This window comes from Ruditapes philippinarum, unplaced genomic scaffold, assembly GCF_026571515.1.
Source record: "Ruditapes philippinarum isolate M1 unplaced genomic scaffold, ASM2657151v2 ctg775_1_1_1_1, whole genome shotgun sequence".
NCBI classification, from domain to species: domain Eukaryota; kingdom Metazoa; phylum Mollusca; class Bivalvia; order Venerida; family Veneridae; genus Ruditapes; species Ruditapes philippinarum.
In genome coordinates, this window is record NW_026864634.1 from 144,306 (window position 1) to 161,138 (window position 16,833).

Consider the following 16,833-nt stretch of genomic DNA (forward strand, 5'->3'; position numbering starts at 1 on the left):
CGACCGTTATATAAATCCCCGTGGCGGGGCAAACTTATTTCATGTAGACTTATATAGGAAACAATACCAGTAATGGTGAAATTTGACATTGATGGTCAGCTGCAGAATAGTCTTTTTGTGTCTATAGTTATAAAAGAAGTTACAGAAACTGATGTTTTTGTTCACTGTTTTTGTCTTACCATTTGAATTTATATTCAAGTTTCTTCTATAAATACAGGATTTATTTTGTCGAGTGCAACCATGGTACGAAAATAAATATTTCACGAAAGGCCATAACCACAAGTGTAATAATTGCTCTATGATCATTTCCATAACACAAGATGAAAATAAATTTTGTTTGAATAGAAAAAAAATGAATTTCCTGTTAATTATACAAGTATAATTTTTCTCTTTTTTTTTAACCTTATGAATAGGAAGAATTCCGTACTGACTGAAATTAGTCCGGCAAGCCACCAGTGAAAATTCGGAAAATATGTTCACAGTGCACAGTGAAATTTTATTTTTAAAGTTAAAATACGGAAAATAAAATACGCATTTTATTTCATCAAAATTTCAATTTTAAGTAGATCTATACAATAAACACTTTTGTTCATTCCGACGGAGTAATATTATATATATACACGCACCTTGTAGGCGATTCGTTATTTAAGTGCACTTTATTATCAAGTCTGATGTATCAGACTAGTGTTTCCTCTAGTTAAACCATGTTGGCATGGGTATGCAATAAATGACGCCAATTTAACGCATAAATTATGAATGAACCGCTTTAAAATGACGTCATATCGACACATTTTAGAATGAAAATATGTGCCTTGAATGACGTCATTTCGCCGTTACGTTTAAATGATACCGACATTGTAAGAAAATAGTTATAGATGAAATGAAATGCATTTCCATGAAAAATATCTCATTGAGGTAAGCTATGTAAACTGTAGAATATGACAGAATATGCAAGAAAATATATCTGAAATAATTTTTATGTTTGCGGGTACTCAATGGCGCGGGATGTCACGGACCATCCCTATTCCGATCCAAACCGTAAATTATGACAGAGATTCTATTTAATTTGTTTCGGAGGCAAGTTGAATTGCTGAAATCGATCGCTTTCAATGTTAAACGTGTTCTACTTCATTTAGAAACTAATTCATTTATAAATAAGAATAAAGAGTAAAAGATATTTTCAATGTGTTTGTCTAACGAAAATATCTGAAACCCCTACCCGTATAATTTGCGTGACTCTTTTAAATCTTGAAAAAAGGGGGGGGGGGGGGGGGGGGGGGGGGGGGGGGGGGGGTTCCAACGAATAAAGTTGCGATACCATGTTAAGCGAAGTGAATTCGACGGGTTTTTGTGCGAAAAGATGATTGCACGCCACAAAAGGTTCGATAAATCGACTGCGCTAATAGCTACTTATACCATAAGTAATCTTTTTTTCGGGATGGGGGGGGGGGGGGTTTGGGGTTACTGATTACTGACGGCATTTACCTTGCTAAAAGTATGACATGTGTGTCTAACAGATCCTTCGTTTGACATGTCACACACATTCCACAATCTTCAGTATGAAGCTGTGCCTAGAGCTTATCTTTTTGCTCACACACGCACACCACAACTATTTTACTGAAAAGAAAACACATGCCGATTTAGATAGTCTTCTAAATTTCACTGTCTCAGAACATGGAATTAGAACTGTCCTTCCTAATATATCCATTTCCATTTTCGAATGCTATGACCATACACATAAAAATTTAAGTATGATATAGTTAACTAATTAAAAGAAACTGCTTTTCATCATAACGGTATCCACGGATTTACTTACAATATCTCAATAACTTTCTCCTTACAATGAAACAGATTCTTTTATTTTGACCATCATTTACAAATATATCTTCCGCTCAGCATGCACTATATTATTCGAACAAAAATTACAACATACAACAAAGATTTGAAGCAAACTGGTTCTTACCCACATTATTCGTCACCTTCCTCCTCCGTTATTCCGTATCGCACGATTTCACTTCGCTTAAAAAGTATCGAACCGCTATACGTCCCCTGTAAATGTTATATTATAGGCGAGTCAATGAAAAATGGTTACTTTTCCTCGGAAACATCATAGGGCATCCATTTAGTGGGATAATGAGAGGTAAGACTACTGATTATTTTTCGATATAATTAGATGTTTTAACACAAATTAATTAATTTTATTCACAAAGGCTAGACCATATTGTTTTTCATCTTAGTCACTTTTCTTAAAATCCTTTTTCTAGGTGTATTTTGGTCAAAACGACAAATGCTTTATAAAAGACGAAACAATAACTTTTCGCGTAGACAAAAGACTTAAAGCATATCGAGAAACGGTTCGGCGAAATAAACGTTTGTTTTAAATTTTCGTGAATAAAATAAATTTATGATATACTTATAAATGAAATTTTGAGAAATATTGATATATTAAATGCGTATTTTCATTTTCCTAATTTTCACTGTTAAAACTTATTTTTCACTGCAGTGAAACATATTTTCACTGGTGTCAAAATGTCGAACTTAATCGAATTGAAATCAGTCGACTTACATATCATGATCTCATTTACTTTTTCACTTTAAACGGTCTATATTTTTGGTATGTGATAAATAGAGTATTAAATTAGTGTAAGTTTAATTAGTTAAATTTATTAAACTCGTTGAGTAAAATAATATATAATTTTATTCAACTCGTTCAATAAATTCAGTATTCAACTTACACTCATTCAGTAACCCTCTATATATTTCACCAAGCCCTCACGAGTTGCGCAGCCACGAGTGAAATATGAACTTTTGGTGTTCATGAGGTGAAATATATCTTAATCTAACACTCAACCAAACAAATTTTCTTTTTATTATATTATTCATGTCTCGAGGATCATAATTGGAGGTGACTTTCCAAGGTTCATAACTCTGACATGGATTTTGTGAATTTAGTATATTTTTTGTTTAAGGTTTGCTTACAAAATGAATCTTTTATAAAAACTGATTTTTACTTTTTGAATTACTTTCGCAAGAATCATAACCCAGGCCTCGATTTTGAATGAAATACGGGCATTTTTTCAATATTTAAAACTCATTATTATGTAATGTATACATTATTTGTTTTGTTGTTGTTTTTTTACTGAATGAAATCTTTCTCTTTTATTTATTCTAAACATTATTCTGGCTCTAATTTTACTATTAAGCACTGAGTATAGTCGAGCACGCTATCCTTTTCTTTCTTAAAACAAAATCTTTATATTGGTAAATAAACCTTAAATGAGCCGCGTCACGACAAAACCAACGTAATGGGTTTGCGACCAGCATGGCTCCAGACCAGCCTGCGCATCCGCACAGTCTGATCAGGATCCATGCTGTTCGCTTACAAAACCTATTACAAGTAGAGAAACTGATAGCGAACAGCATGGATCCTGATCAGACTGCGCGGATGCGCAGGCTGGTCTGGAACCATGCTGGTCGCAAACCCATTATGTTGGTTTTGTCATGACGCGGCTTAAATGTGTTTGTAGAATGAACGCTCTGTTTAAATCACAAAAGTATACACTCGTTTACAAATAATACTGAAATTTGAACTCTTGTCCGTTTTGTAATTATTTAGATCTACAAGCGCTAATACATTCATCTTGTTAAAGTTAATTATTATTGATTAAAACAGATTTGACTTATTTTACATACCGTACCTTGTAAAAAGCGAAACCAAATTTTCTTTTAACAATGTGCCGCGTTGAATATTTATTGACGCATATACACATTTACTGATATATAATTGTTTTTTTTAAGATGATAAGATCTTGAAAGTGGCTCGCCAGTGCAATAATTGGAACGGTTAAAAAACGCCAATTTTATTTACTTAATCTATTAGTAAGCTTAAATGTAAGGTTTCACAAATGACCAACTCATAAGTAAAAAGAAAAAAAGACGCGAATGTAACGAAATTTTAATTTGCTTCACAAAGATCTTTGCAGCAAACATGGATAGACACGAAGAAACACCCCTGCAATCGTCGGTGGAAGCGCAAAATAGTGAAAAGAGTGGACATTCAGAAGAAAGTGAAGTTTCTATGGTGAAGAAAAAGGCCCAGTTTTCTGGGTCGTGTAGTTTCCTCGTGTCATTACTGGGGTATTCTATGGGGACCTCCGATTTTTGGAGATTTCCTTACCTTGTTTTCCGCAATGGTGGAGGTAAGAATCATATTATGAATAGAAATGATTCTGTTTAATAGAATTTAGAATTTTAAAGCATCTTTATGTGTTTGCATTTTAAATGTAGTGTGTGTGCTCCTCCCTCCCCCCTCCTTACGTGCACGTCATCGACAGATGATTAAAGATTCACTACAACGTGTAAGATGTCAAGTTTACATGCTTTCTGCAGCTCGGGTGCGTGAGCACCTAGTACGGCCAGACGACGTGAACGACGACGCATTAAACTGGCAAAATCAGCCCTTTACAGGTCTTACTTCCTATATCATTCGCACTGAACGATGTACTCATTGACCGCTATACAATGACCAACTTTCGATTAAAAAAAACATTTTATTTGGCTAATACTCTTTGGGAAACGCTCAGATGTAAATTATCACAACTTTGTGCTGAACTTTAAGGGCATAACTCGCAACATGTCTGGAGTCCGTCCTTGACATCGAAAGCTGCATTTTGTGCCTTAACGGCCAGATGCACCCTTAGTTAAAGGCGCATTATGCCTAAGAAATCCACTTATTTTTAATCAGTTGAAAAAATTCAACAAGTGTTTAATTATGTTTTAACAATGGATTAAGAAATGTACTGCTGAATGTAGAATAATATGCCGTAAAGATAGAAAAATGTATACAAAGTACAATGTAGTATTTTGCGTTCCATACAAAATATTTCTTAGGCATAATGTGCCTTTAAGTTGACAATGGCGTCTTGAGGAAAGAGAAAAAACGAATACCCGGAAGAATGCCAGAAAAAAATAAAGAAAAGTTAAAATTGAAATTTCAAGAACATAGTTTGATTCAGTCTGCGCATGAACATTGTTTCCCTACTCACCACACCAGTCCCTCCCTAAACCGCATGTTTCACCCACGCAGGTAAAGGTGGCACTCTAGGCAGTTAAAGGCGGTCTTCTTGGCAGGCAAAGGCGGCACTCTAGGCAGGTAAAGGTGGCACTATAGGCAGGTAAAGGTGGCACTATAGGCAGGTAAAGGTGGCACTCTAGGCAGGTTAAGGCGGCACTCTAGGCAGGTAAAGGTGGCACTCTAGGCAGTTAAAGGTGGCACTCTAGGCAGGTTAAGGCGGCACTCTAGGCAGGTAAAGTTGACACTCTAGACAGGTAAAGGTGGCACTCTAGACAGGTAAAGACGGCACTCTAGGCAGGTAAAGGTGGCACTCTATGCAGGTAAAGGTGGCACTCTAAGCAGATAAAGGTGGCACTCTAGGCAGGTTAAGGCGGCACTCTAGGCAGGTAAAGTTGACACTCTAGACAGGTAAAGGTGGCACTCTAGGCAGGTTAAGGCGACACTCTAGGCAGGTAAAGGTGGCACTCTAGACAGGTTAAGGCGGCACTCTAGGCAGGTAAAGTTGACATTCTAGACAGGTAAAGTTGACACTCTAGACAGATTAAGGCGGCACTCTAGGCAAGTCAAGGTGGCACTCTAGACAGGTAAAGACGACACTCTAGGCAGGTAAAGACGGCACTCTAGGCAGGTAAAGGCGACAATCAAGGCAGGTAAAGACGGCACTCTAGGCAGGTAAAGGTGGCACTCTAGGCAGGTAAAGACGGCACTCTAGGCAGGTAAAGGCGACAATCAAGGCAGGTAAAGGTGGCACTCTTGGCAGGTAAAGGCGGCACTCTAGGCAGGTAAAGGCGGCACTCTAGGAAGGTAAGGACGGCACTCTAGGCAGGTAAAGGTGGCACTCTAGGCAGATATAGGCACTCTACCAAGCAATGTATTGTCACAAGACAAACCAATTTTTTATTTGGTATTTTGCTACCATTGAATTAACCTATTTTTTTAATGTGTCATATACCGTATTTGTACTTTAATATGTAAATGTAAAAATCGTCAAACATTTAGTTCAATGTTTACTACAATTTTACAATGTTTACGCTTAATTACGGGAGAGAGAAAAGCATCTGTAAGTGCGGCTACAAGCCTTTATGTTTGTGTACGTACAATTATGTCTCTTCAGTGTTCGGGATTTGGTAATGACTTATGTACATATTTGGTTGCATGTAACTATGTCTCGAGAGGAGTAATGTGTTGGGATATGGCGGATCTAAACATAAGTACTAGCGAAATATCATTGGTACGATTCACAATACGATATCAATATCATAACGATAATCGTTACCATCTCATTTATCGGATGATTAGATAAAGATAATTGCGTAAGACAAACAAAATGTTGAAAAAAATAATAAGAGGACCACCTTCATCACAGAGAACAGTTTTTTCTTGACGGTTAACCATGTCCCCATTATCGCTGTACTGTTATTAATGTGCATGTATTTTTAAACCATTTTTCTTACCTAACCTTAAAGGACAACATTTAATGTGAATGTCTTGAACCAGTAATTTATATAACCGACATGCATTTCATTTTTCATTTACATATGTCTACTAATTGTTCGACTTTTATCTTTGTCTGAATATTTCAGGTGCATTTCTGTTTCCATTCGCAATATTTATGATGCTCGTCGGCATGCCGCTGTTATTCTTTGAAGTATCGGTGTCGCAATTCTCGGCTAGAGGTCCCTTGAGCATGTGGAATCTTGCGCCGTTTTTCAAAGGTTTTTGTTTTATATCATTTATCTTTAAACCTACCATCACATTGATTAAATTCGGTACACCTCGTCACTTTCCAAGATCTGTAACGATTAAATAATCTTCCACATGGCAACCCAGCTGATCACTTCAAACGGTACTATGTACGGAAAGTACCGATGTTTACCGAATGTATACGAACTTTTGTTTAGTTCCCTCCTTTCTTGAATTAAGAGAATAACCTTTAATTAGAATAGAGCCAGACCAGTCTGCGAATGAGTCTGGTAAATCTATTAACTGTCGGTAGCTCACTTTTTATTGATTGATTTATTTAATTCAATTTTTTAATGCCTTTAACATCAAATAGTCTGTTATAAATTCAAAGCACAACCGATCTATTGCAAAAAACCCAGCAAGTTGAAAGTTAAATTAACAATTCATTACAGGAGGTAAAAATTAAAATAAGATTGAAGGAAAGAAACAAAAACTATATTGCACGTGATATGTCAAGTTGTATTCTATTAAATAATTAATTATCTTAAATTGTTTAACAATTGATTACAAAGATTGTCATCTGACTTGATTTATGTAAAAGCTAAAGGCGAAACAGATCTTACTTGACTAACTGTAAAACCCAATTAAACAAACAAACAAACATTCTGGCAGCTGCTTAAACGTTAAACTTTGATATATACTAGTAGTTACAATCCTGTTAATTAACATTGATATTTATAATGTAATGTTTGATCTTTAACACATTTGAGCCGCGCCATGACAAAACCAACATAATGGGTTTGCGACCAGCATGGATCCAGACCAGCATGCGCATCCGCGCAGTCTGATCAGGATCCATTCTGTTCGTTATCAGTTTCTCTACTTGTAATAGAGTTGGTAAGCGAACAGCATGGATCCTGATCAGCTGGTCTGGATCCATGCTGGTCGGAAACGTACTATGTTGCTTTTGTCGTGACGCGGCCCATTTGATTATCTTACAGGGATAGGGGACACGCTTTTTGCGATTAATCTGCTGAACAACGTTTACTACAATATCTTAAGGGCATGGATTCTTGAGTATTTTGTTGACACATTCCAAGCCGAGTTACCATGGGCAAGCTGTAACCATGAATGGAACAGACCGGGATGTATTGCTATAGAAACCGAAAGGACAGTATCTGATTTTGCAAAACCTAGCAACGCCACAATGCCCGCAGCTATAGAACTGCATCTGCCAAGTAATATTACCTCGAACGTCACACAAATGACGTCTGCGGAACAATACTGGCAGTAATATATATATAGCACATGTTTGTTTCTTTATAATAAAAGTTTTTTATGAACGCTTTCAAAAAAGTCATGTACAATCACTCAACACATTTATACATTTTCTTCAGTTCATTTTTTTAACTTTTGCACGGTATATATGCAAAAGTAGAGCATAGTTGTGTGAGAACCTTATATGTTGCTTCACAGGTATTCGGAGGGCGTCAAATACTATAATTGAAGACCACCCCTCCCCTCTCCCACCATCCCACATGCTACGACCCTTATATTACAATGAAATATTATGTTTAAAAAGAATGACTACCTTATTAATTAAAAAAAACATAATATTTCATTGTAACAACAGGGTTGTAGCATATGGGATGGTGGGAGAGGGGAGGGTTTGTCATTATATTCTTTGACACATGCCGAATACCTGTGGGTTGCTAAAAAATCAAAGAACCGACTCAATCAAATTAATATATTAATTAACCTCTCATTGCTTTTTGAGCTCTCGTTTTAAGAATTTTGATTGCATAAGTTGTTTTCTGTCACATGTATTCATCTTTTTTTTTATCGGAAACTTGTTGCTGAAAATATCAAAAGCCGTTTCACTTGTGTCAGTAACAATAACTGTATGCAAAAAGTAAAGTATGATATACAAATGTGAAGTAACGGAGATAATGAATTAACTTGTGGTGAAATGCCTATTGTATATGGTATCAACTAACCTGATAATTAGAAATAGACAGGTCATTGATTCAACTATTATAAAACTACATTGTATGGACCCCAGAAAAACAGCAAATCCAAACTTAATATGAGCCACGTCACGACAAAACCAACATAATGTGTTTGCGACCAGCATGGATCCAGACCAGCCTGCGCATCCGCGCAGTCTGATCAGGATCTATGCTGTTCGCTATCAGTTTCTCTTCTTGTAATAGGGTTGTTAAGCGAATAGCATGGATCCTGATCAGACTGCACAGGCTGGTCTGGATCCATGCTGGTCGCAAACGCACTATGTTGGTTTTGTCGTGACGCGGCTCATATGTTTCTCGTTGTTCAAAACTTGGCATATCATCATTTTCATTTTATAATTTCAGATATAAAGTTTTGCAGCTATCGTCTGGTCTTGGGGACTTTGACGGCATTATTTGGGACTTCATTCTGTACATCTTCATCTGGCGTCTTTTAGTAACATTATGTATGGTGAAAAGCATTAAATCTATTGAGAAGGTATAGCCTATTTTATTGTTCTAGAAAATCTCTTTGAAAAGTAAATAGAAAAGTTCTCAAACTCTTAAACCTTTTACTATGTCCTCTTAAAAATACAAATATATATGGAAAGTGTTTGTTTTTGGAAGTTTGCTGTTTAAATGGAATTTAAAAAAATACAATTTTCTAAATAGATTCTTTTACATTTTTTTTTTGTTCTTAAGAACATGAAGAAACTGATGAAAATTGTTTTTCATTGAAAATTTAAAAAAAAAAAAAGATTATTAAATACAATGTTTTTAACCTAATGAAACTAGCATTTAACAAAAAGGTTTATATATCTATTTTCTTTCTAAAATCGATTGGATATGTAAGACATTTTAATTATTTCAGTTTAGTTGACATCCACAACTCTATCTTTGTTTTTGGTTAAAGGTATCAAATAAAAACGTCACCTTTAGATAATTCAGTTAAATTTGAATTAGTATTAAAAATAGAGAAATTGAAAGCAGAAATACTTACGCTGTTACGAAGAAATGTTGAAGCATGTTTGATAATTCTGTGTTAAACTAAACAGTCTAATGACAATTCTATTTTCGGCCATTGCCTGTCTATAATCACACTGACTTCCTGTGAACTTGAAAGGGAAAAAAACTGAATAACAGAAGGATTCCTATTGGTCAAAAATAAAAAATAAAACTGAAATCCGAGAATCTCAAATGACTATTCTAGAATTTATAAACTTAATATAAAGGCTTTTTTTCTGACACGAACTCTCTTGAACTTGTAACAAATTATATATTAAAACTTTTGGAAACTGATTTTCTATCTGATACATTGTCTCGTGTTATATACTCAAATTATCTGCATCTTTACAAAAAACAAAAAACAAAAAAAAACAACAAAAAAACAAAAAACAAAAACCAAACTAACCGAAGATGGTCATAAATATGCTGTACATTCTCAAGATATTGGACATTTTTTTAAAGGAACTAGTTGTTTACTATTTGTATTTTGTTAGGTAATGTTTGTCACCGTATTTGTCCCAATTTTACTGATGCTTGTGATCTGGGTCCGCTCGTTGATGCTAAATGGTGCCGTGACCGGGATGTTGTACTATCTCACACCCACGTTTGACAGGATAACTGATCCGAGGGTATAGAATATTCCTTCTTATTCAGTTCAATTAAAGTGTACCCTATTTATTCAATAGAGTTATAAAGTAAGATCTGATTTATTTAAATTTTGTAACAACTCTGTTGCTACAAAATATGCTATTTTAATGAGAAATATATATGTATGAAAAAATTATGTTACAGTTACAAATAATATTATAAATACACTACTTTTTCTTTAATACAGGCAACACTTCAAGTCTTAGCTATCGTATCTGAGAATGCTATCACTCTCACAACAAATTGTATAGCATGTCCATAGCATGTTTAAAGCATGTTTATAGCATGACATTTGATAAATTCTTCTGTATTTGTTAAACATTGAAAATATGACATTTTATTTATCTCTATTCAATGCATTTTCATATCAAGAACAAAATTTAAATGTATATGATGTTTTATTATGTTTTTCATGCTTATTTTGAAGGTTTGGTTGGAAGCAGCGTTAATGGCATGTTACACACTAGGTCCTGGTTGGGGAACAATACCTTTGATTGGAAGCCATAATAAATTCCATGGAAATACCATTAAGTTAGTGAGGGTTTTCATGTGAAAATGCTGTTGAATTATTGATGCATCAAATGTACATACATTTGTTGTGGTCCCAGTTTTACCTGGACAATAGATATATATGAATATTGATAGAAACTTCTTCAATGCTATGCATGATATTTTAACAATACCTGCAATACTTATAATAATAATAACAACAACAACAACAACAACAATAATAATAATAATACATGTAATAATAATAATAATAATGATAATAATAATAATGATGATAATAATAATAATAATAAATAGAGTAATAAAGCGTTTGCAGAATTACAAATAATTCATCCTGAATAATAATTCTTATTGTGAAAAATTACTCGAAATTTAAAGGCGTTGCAACGTTTTTCACTCAAATCTTATTAGAAATAGCATAAAAATATGACTTTTCAATACATTTCTGAGTATATTGCTTATTATTTCTTGCATATCTCTCTGTTTCAAGTGTCCCTGCTGATCTATGTAAGAACTTCAAATTTTATATGTTTTTACCTCTAAACCCCAGTGAAGTTTCTTTAAAGCTTGGACAATTTCATAATATTATAACATCTTAAATCTTAACATTACTTAAGATATCTAACAAATACATTTTTCCGAGTGTTCTTATAACTTATGAACATTTGAGCCGCGTCATGACAAAACCAACATAATCCGCGCAGTCTGATCAGGATCCATGCTGTTCGCTATCAGTTTCTTTACTTGTTATAGGGTTTGTAAGCGAACAGCATGGATCCTGATCAGACTGCGCGGATGCGCAGGCTGGTCTGGATCCATGCTTGTCGCAAACCCACTATGTTGGTTTTGCCGTGACGCGGCTAATTTGTCTTCTTTCTCTACAGATACTCAGTTATCTCTACTGTTGGCGATTTCCTATCAGCTGTATTGAATGGTCTCATTTGTTTTTCTGTTTTGGGTGTCATGGCGCATGACAGCGGCCTCGATTTGGAGAAGACTGTAACTTCCGGTATGTGGAAAATATCTTGTTTGGTTTTAGTTATCAGGGAATATTTTCATTGTTCAGATCAAATTGTAATTGAACATAACGTTTATAATGTGCGAATAGTACCTATTTATTTACCAGCGTAAATTCTGTCTTAATAGAAGGCAATATGAAGACTAAATAACATAAGGAATAATTTAATATATGAAATATAAATGCTGCCTGAAGTGCTGTATCATGCGTGCACAACTTTACATTCGATGCACAATTAGTTAATAACATAATCACTATTAAAATGTCACATAAGTTAATGAAATATGATCCTCGCATTTAGTTCGCGCATGCCAAATTTGCCGGAAATGGCAATAATGATGCCCAAATGTAAGTTAACGGAAGAAATCACAAATGATGCAAACCTAGTTGCTATGATTATTTATTTTCAGGTTTGTCGTTAGGATTTACTGTATATCCTACGGCGTTTACGTATTTTCCCCTCCCACAATTTTGGTCAGCTGTGTTCTTTGTCAATCTTATGCTTGTGGGACTTGATTCGCAGGTAATTTGTTTGTTAAACTGTAGCAGAAAAACAGAAAATAATGTACTGAGTTGTATTCGTGTACTAAATAGTGCCAGTCATTTCAAACTTAAATGACTTTCTTTTTCCGATTAAATCTGCATATGATTAAACTGTCTCTTTACCTCGAACATCACATGCATGTCTTATATTATCCAGCCATTTAATTAAGCATCTATATTTTTGTATAATATACCGAACACAATTACGAACGAACGAACAGCTATTTTTTTTTTGTAAATTACAGATATAACTGCTATCACATATCGAAATTAGGTTGCTAGCCTGTAATTAATAATCAAGATTAATTATTCTAGTTAAAACACTTGATATCATATTAATAGTTTGGTTACCAATTGTGTGTCAAAACGGAACAAAACAGATTATTTATTTTGACTTATGCATGTACAGCTTATCATATAATACATTCAATAGCATGCAAATGAAAATGGCATAATAAGTTTTAACTTGCATAACAGGAAAACCCCATATTCAGTAAATATCAAAACAAAGGTACTATTTCTTGGACCTGTGTGGTTTTAATATTTTCTTACTCATCAATCAATTTATGAAATGAGCCGCGTCATGACAAAACCAACATAATGGGTTTGCGACCAGCATGGATCCAGACCAGCCTGCGCATCCGCGCAGTCTGATCAGAATCCATGCTGTTCGCTATCAGTTTCTCTACTAGAGTTGGTAAGCGAACAGCATGGATCCTCTTCAGACTTCGCGGATGCGTAGGCTGATCTGGATCCATGCTGGTTGCAAACCCATTATGTTGGTTTTGTCGTGACGCGGCTCAAATATTTACCGCCTACCGGCTTCACTTTTCTATATTGACAAAATTATTATATGCATTAAATTTGTCAATGATATTCTTCTGACGACATTTACTTTTCCTATGCTTTTGAAGTGTATTTTGCATGTTTAATCTTTTTAAAATCAAATTGTCGTAAAATTCGTTCTAAGGTGGAAGAAAAGCAAAACTCAAGCGCGATTTAACTATAGATACTTGGCATAAACAGACTCGTGCTGTTTTTCTTCTATAATGGATTAGTACTCGTTCGTTTCTATTTTTTTTCAAAACCATGAAAACTTCCTTAATGTATACTGAATACTAAATGTAAAATGTAAATATCCCTAACAATGTACTTTAATAAAAGACGTATGTCCAGAATTATTTAAAATATCCGTGAAAGGTAGTCTTGAAAATCTATTTGAGCCGCGTCATGACAAAACCAACATAGTGCGTTTGCGACCAGCATGGATCCAGACCAGCCTGCGCATCCGCGCAGCCTGATCAGGATCCATGCTGTTCGCTTACAAACCCTATTACAAGTAGAGAAACAGATAGCAAACAGCATGGATCCTGATCAGACTGCGCGGATGCGCAGGCTGGTCTGGATCCATGCTGGTCGCAAACCAATTATGCTGGTTTTGTCATGACGCGGCTCAATTTTTTCGTAAACCATCAGTTTCCTCCCCGGCACCGCTTAAAGAACTCATAATGTATAAAATTTTACAATTTTTTAACATAATCAGACATTGGTTTTTCATGATTTCATTTTAGGTGTTATCTACTGAGACAGTGATGAATTGTCTTCAAGATATGTTTCCTAAATGGTTCAAAGGCAGGCGTAGAAGTTTCGTTATTGTTTTTCTCAATATCGGCTTCTTTCTTCTCACCATACCGTTTTGCACGAGGGTAAGATATATACGGTTCGATTATGTGTTAGCGGGCGGATAGCTCTGTCGGTATAGCCGCGGTACGGAATACCGAGGGTCCCGGGTTCTAATTCCGGTCTGGCTGCACATTTCTCTCACCCTATAACATAAAATTATAATAATTTTCCAACTCGATTATTTGTTATTAATCTCTACTACATTGGATTAACCATGTTTTTATTACTTTTGTCATTTTAATTATAAGAGTAATGTTGGTGTGTTTTTTTTCTTGGTAGATTTGTACCATAATTGTTAAAAATAATGCACTCAATTTTTTATAGACTGAAGTCTGAATACATTTTAGGTAGTTTTTCCTCCGACTTCATAACAATAATTGAAAAACAAAGTTATTCCTGTGATTACACTTAAATATAATCGGATATTTCATTCCTCTATATGAAACCAAAGTAAATTGAACTAAGTTTTGGTACGTGTTTTGTTGTTTATGTTACAGGGAGGGATGTACATTTTCCAGCTTTTAGATTGGTATGCTGCTGCCTGGACACTTCTCTTCGTCTGCTTCATAGAATGTCTGGTATTTACATGGGTGTATGGTAAGATTTTACAAATTGCCCCAAACTTCTCACAGTGATTACCTCCCTTTGCAAATTGTAATCTCTGTACTTGTGAGGGGAAATCGCTGCGTATAGGAGGGTGAAATTGTCCTTACATTTGAACAAGTGATATGCAAAAGAAAAAAAAAAGATTTAACAAAATTAAGATAATGAAATGCCTGATTTTGGTTGAAGCATTATCAATTTAATCTCCATTGTGACGAGAGATTGCAGTTTATTTTAATCATGCCAGAACCCGCTTCTTAGAACTCAAACCCATTTGTAATTTTCCCAAAGCATTTTAAATAAAAATATTATAAACGTACAGTATTAAATAATCTAAAATATTCAAATAAACATGCCAGATAAGTTGATATATAATGTTATTTGCGTTCTTTCTACACAGTTATTGTGATCAGGGTTACGATTCGATGAGAGTTCCGAAAATATAAAGAGCTTCAAAGATGTTTTGATGTTGCCTGTAAATGATACTTTCAATGTTTGTCAAAGGAATTTTGGAGGGGACTGTAAAATGCCCTTTATTAAGACGACATTTAAGTGGGAGAGGACACAAAGCCCAAAAAGCGCTGGTGCTTATCTTTCGAGTGGTTTTTATTTCAAAATGTTGTTGCGTTATTTCAATTTAATCATTGCAAAATTTATCTCGCCGCTATATGAAATTAAATAAGTAATATCAGAGTTACAAAGTTTTGGATTAACTATCTAGACTACAAATCTGACTTTGGTGACATTAAAGTGCACGTGAAGGGTGTCAAATGCTTTTAAAACGTAAGAGTCATGTCTTTCTTATTGTCGTTATATTTTTATTTGTTTTACTTCAGGTACTGAGCGTTTAAGCAAGGATGTTGAGATAATGGTCGGTAGACCACTGCCTGCTTTCATAAGGATATCAGGGGCTTTCTTTTCACCCTGTATATTTCTAGTAAGTAAACATGTATATCTGATCTAGCTGATTTAAATAACTGTTGTTTTTCGAGCGTCATTTATTTTTCATTCCTATATGCAGGGGTATTCGAATATAAAAATCTGAGCAGCATTCTCGGTAAAACAGTTTATTTAGACTTTACGTACTGTAGATGTACACGAGTTCATATACATCACAAACCTCTGTTTCATACACAATGTTGACGGCCTTGTTCTACCCACTCCATTTATTAATTAATATGACCCACAATATATGAACACACACTTCCAACGACGGTTATATACGTTTCGATTACTTATAAACAGGTAGATTATATATCTATGTTGTCTATACATTGTATTTTAATATGCTGAATATAATTAACTTTTATATACTTGGGTACATCTTGTTAAATTTTTTGTATTTGGGAAATCTGGTCCTGACCCCTTACACTAGCCTGTTGACTTTGTATTACATTTTATTTATTTGTATTTCTTTCTGGTTTTGGTTTGACACAATTTACTTTCTATCATTGTATCTGACTGAGAACGAAACTTCCATAATATTAACGTTAATATTAAAATCTGTTTTCCTCATTGAGAGCCCCAGTTAGTCGGAATTTCTCATTAAATACAAGACATCATTTCAATTAAAAAGTTTTATGTTAAGAGACTATAAGTCATTTTCAATACCCAGTAAGGTAGGGAAGACCTATAAATGAATGAGACATTGGCTTATCAAAAACTGTTGTTTTTTTGTTGTTGTCCTTGTTTTTTATTTTTTTATTTTAGTGCACTCTTTGGGAACGTTGTCAACTTATCATCTACGTTTGCATTAAAACCAAAAGTTGTAAACAAAGAAGCATACAGCATTGTTATATTTTTTTCCTTTTCAGGCCGTTACAATTCTGTCTTTTGCCGAGTATAGACCTCCGTCATATGGTTCTTACAGATATCCAGCTTTCGCTGAAGCAGTTGGCTGGTGTTTGGCATTTCTTATCATATCTCCCATAATCATCGTATTTGTGTTCAATATAATTAAAACTTGGAGAACGGATAAGAAGGTAAGTTGTGTAGAGCTATAATATATTTTACAGCTCTGCGCTAATTTATTAACATAGCGATGACAGTTTTTATGATAT

General features: G+C 34.6%; 1 protein-coding gene across 1 annotated transcript; it reads left to right on the forward strand.

The window, feature by feature from the left end:
• Positions 1-844: 844 nt before the first annotated feature.
• On the forward strand, positions 845-16,755 carry LOC132726337 (sodium- and chloride-dependent glycine transporter 1-like; the record flags this gene model as incomplete). Its single annotated transcript, XM_060711649.1, is given in 13 exon segments — positions 845-915; positions 3,974-4,199; positions 6,658-6,789; positions 7,759-8,047; positions 9,130-9,262; positions 10,263-10,397; positions 10,844-10,947; positions 11,811-11,935; positions 12,355-12,467; positions 14,059-14,193; positions 14,668-14,767; positions 15,610-15,710; positions 16,588-16,755. Coding segments are annotated over 13 exon segments (1,791 nt in total), but the record flags the coding sequence as incomplete, so codon positions are not given.
• Positions 16,756-16,833: the final 78 nt, after the last annotated feature.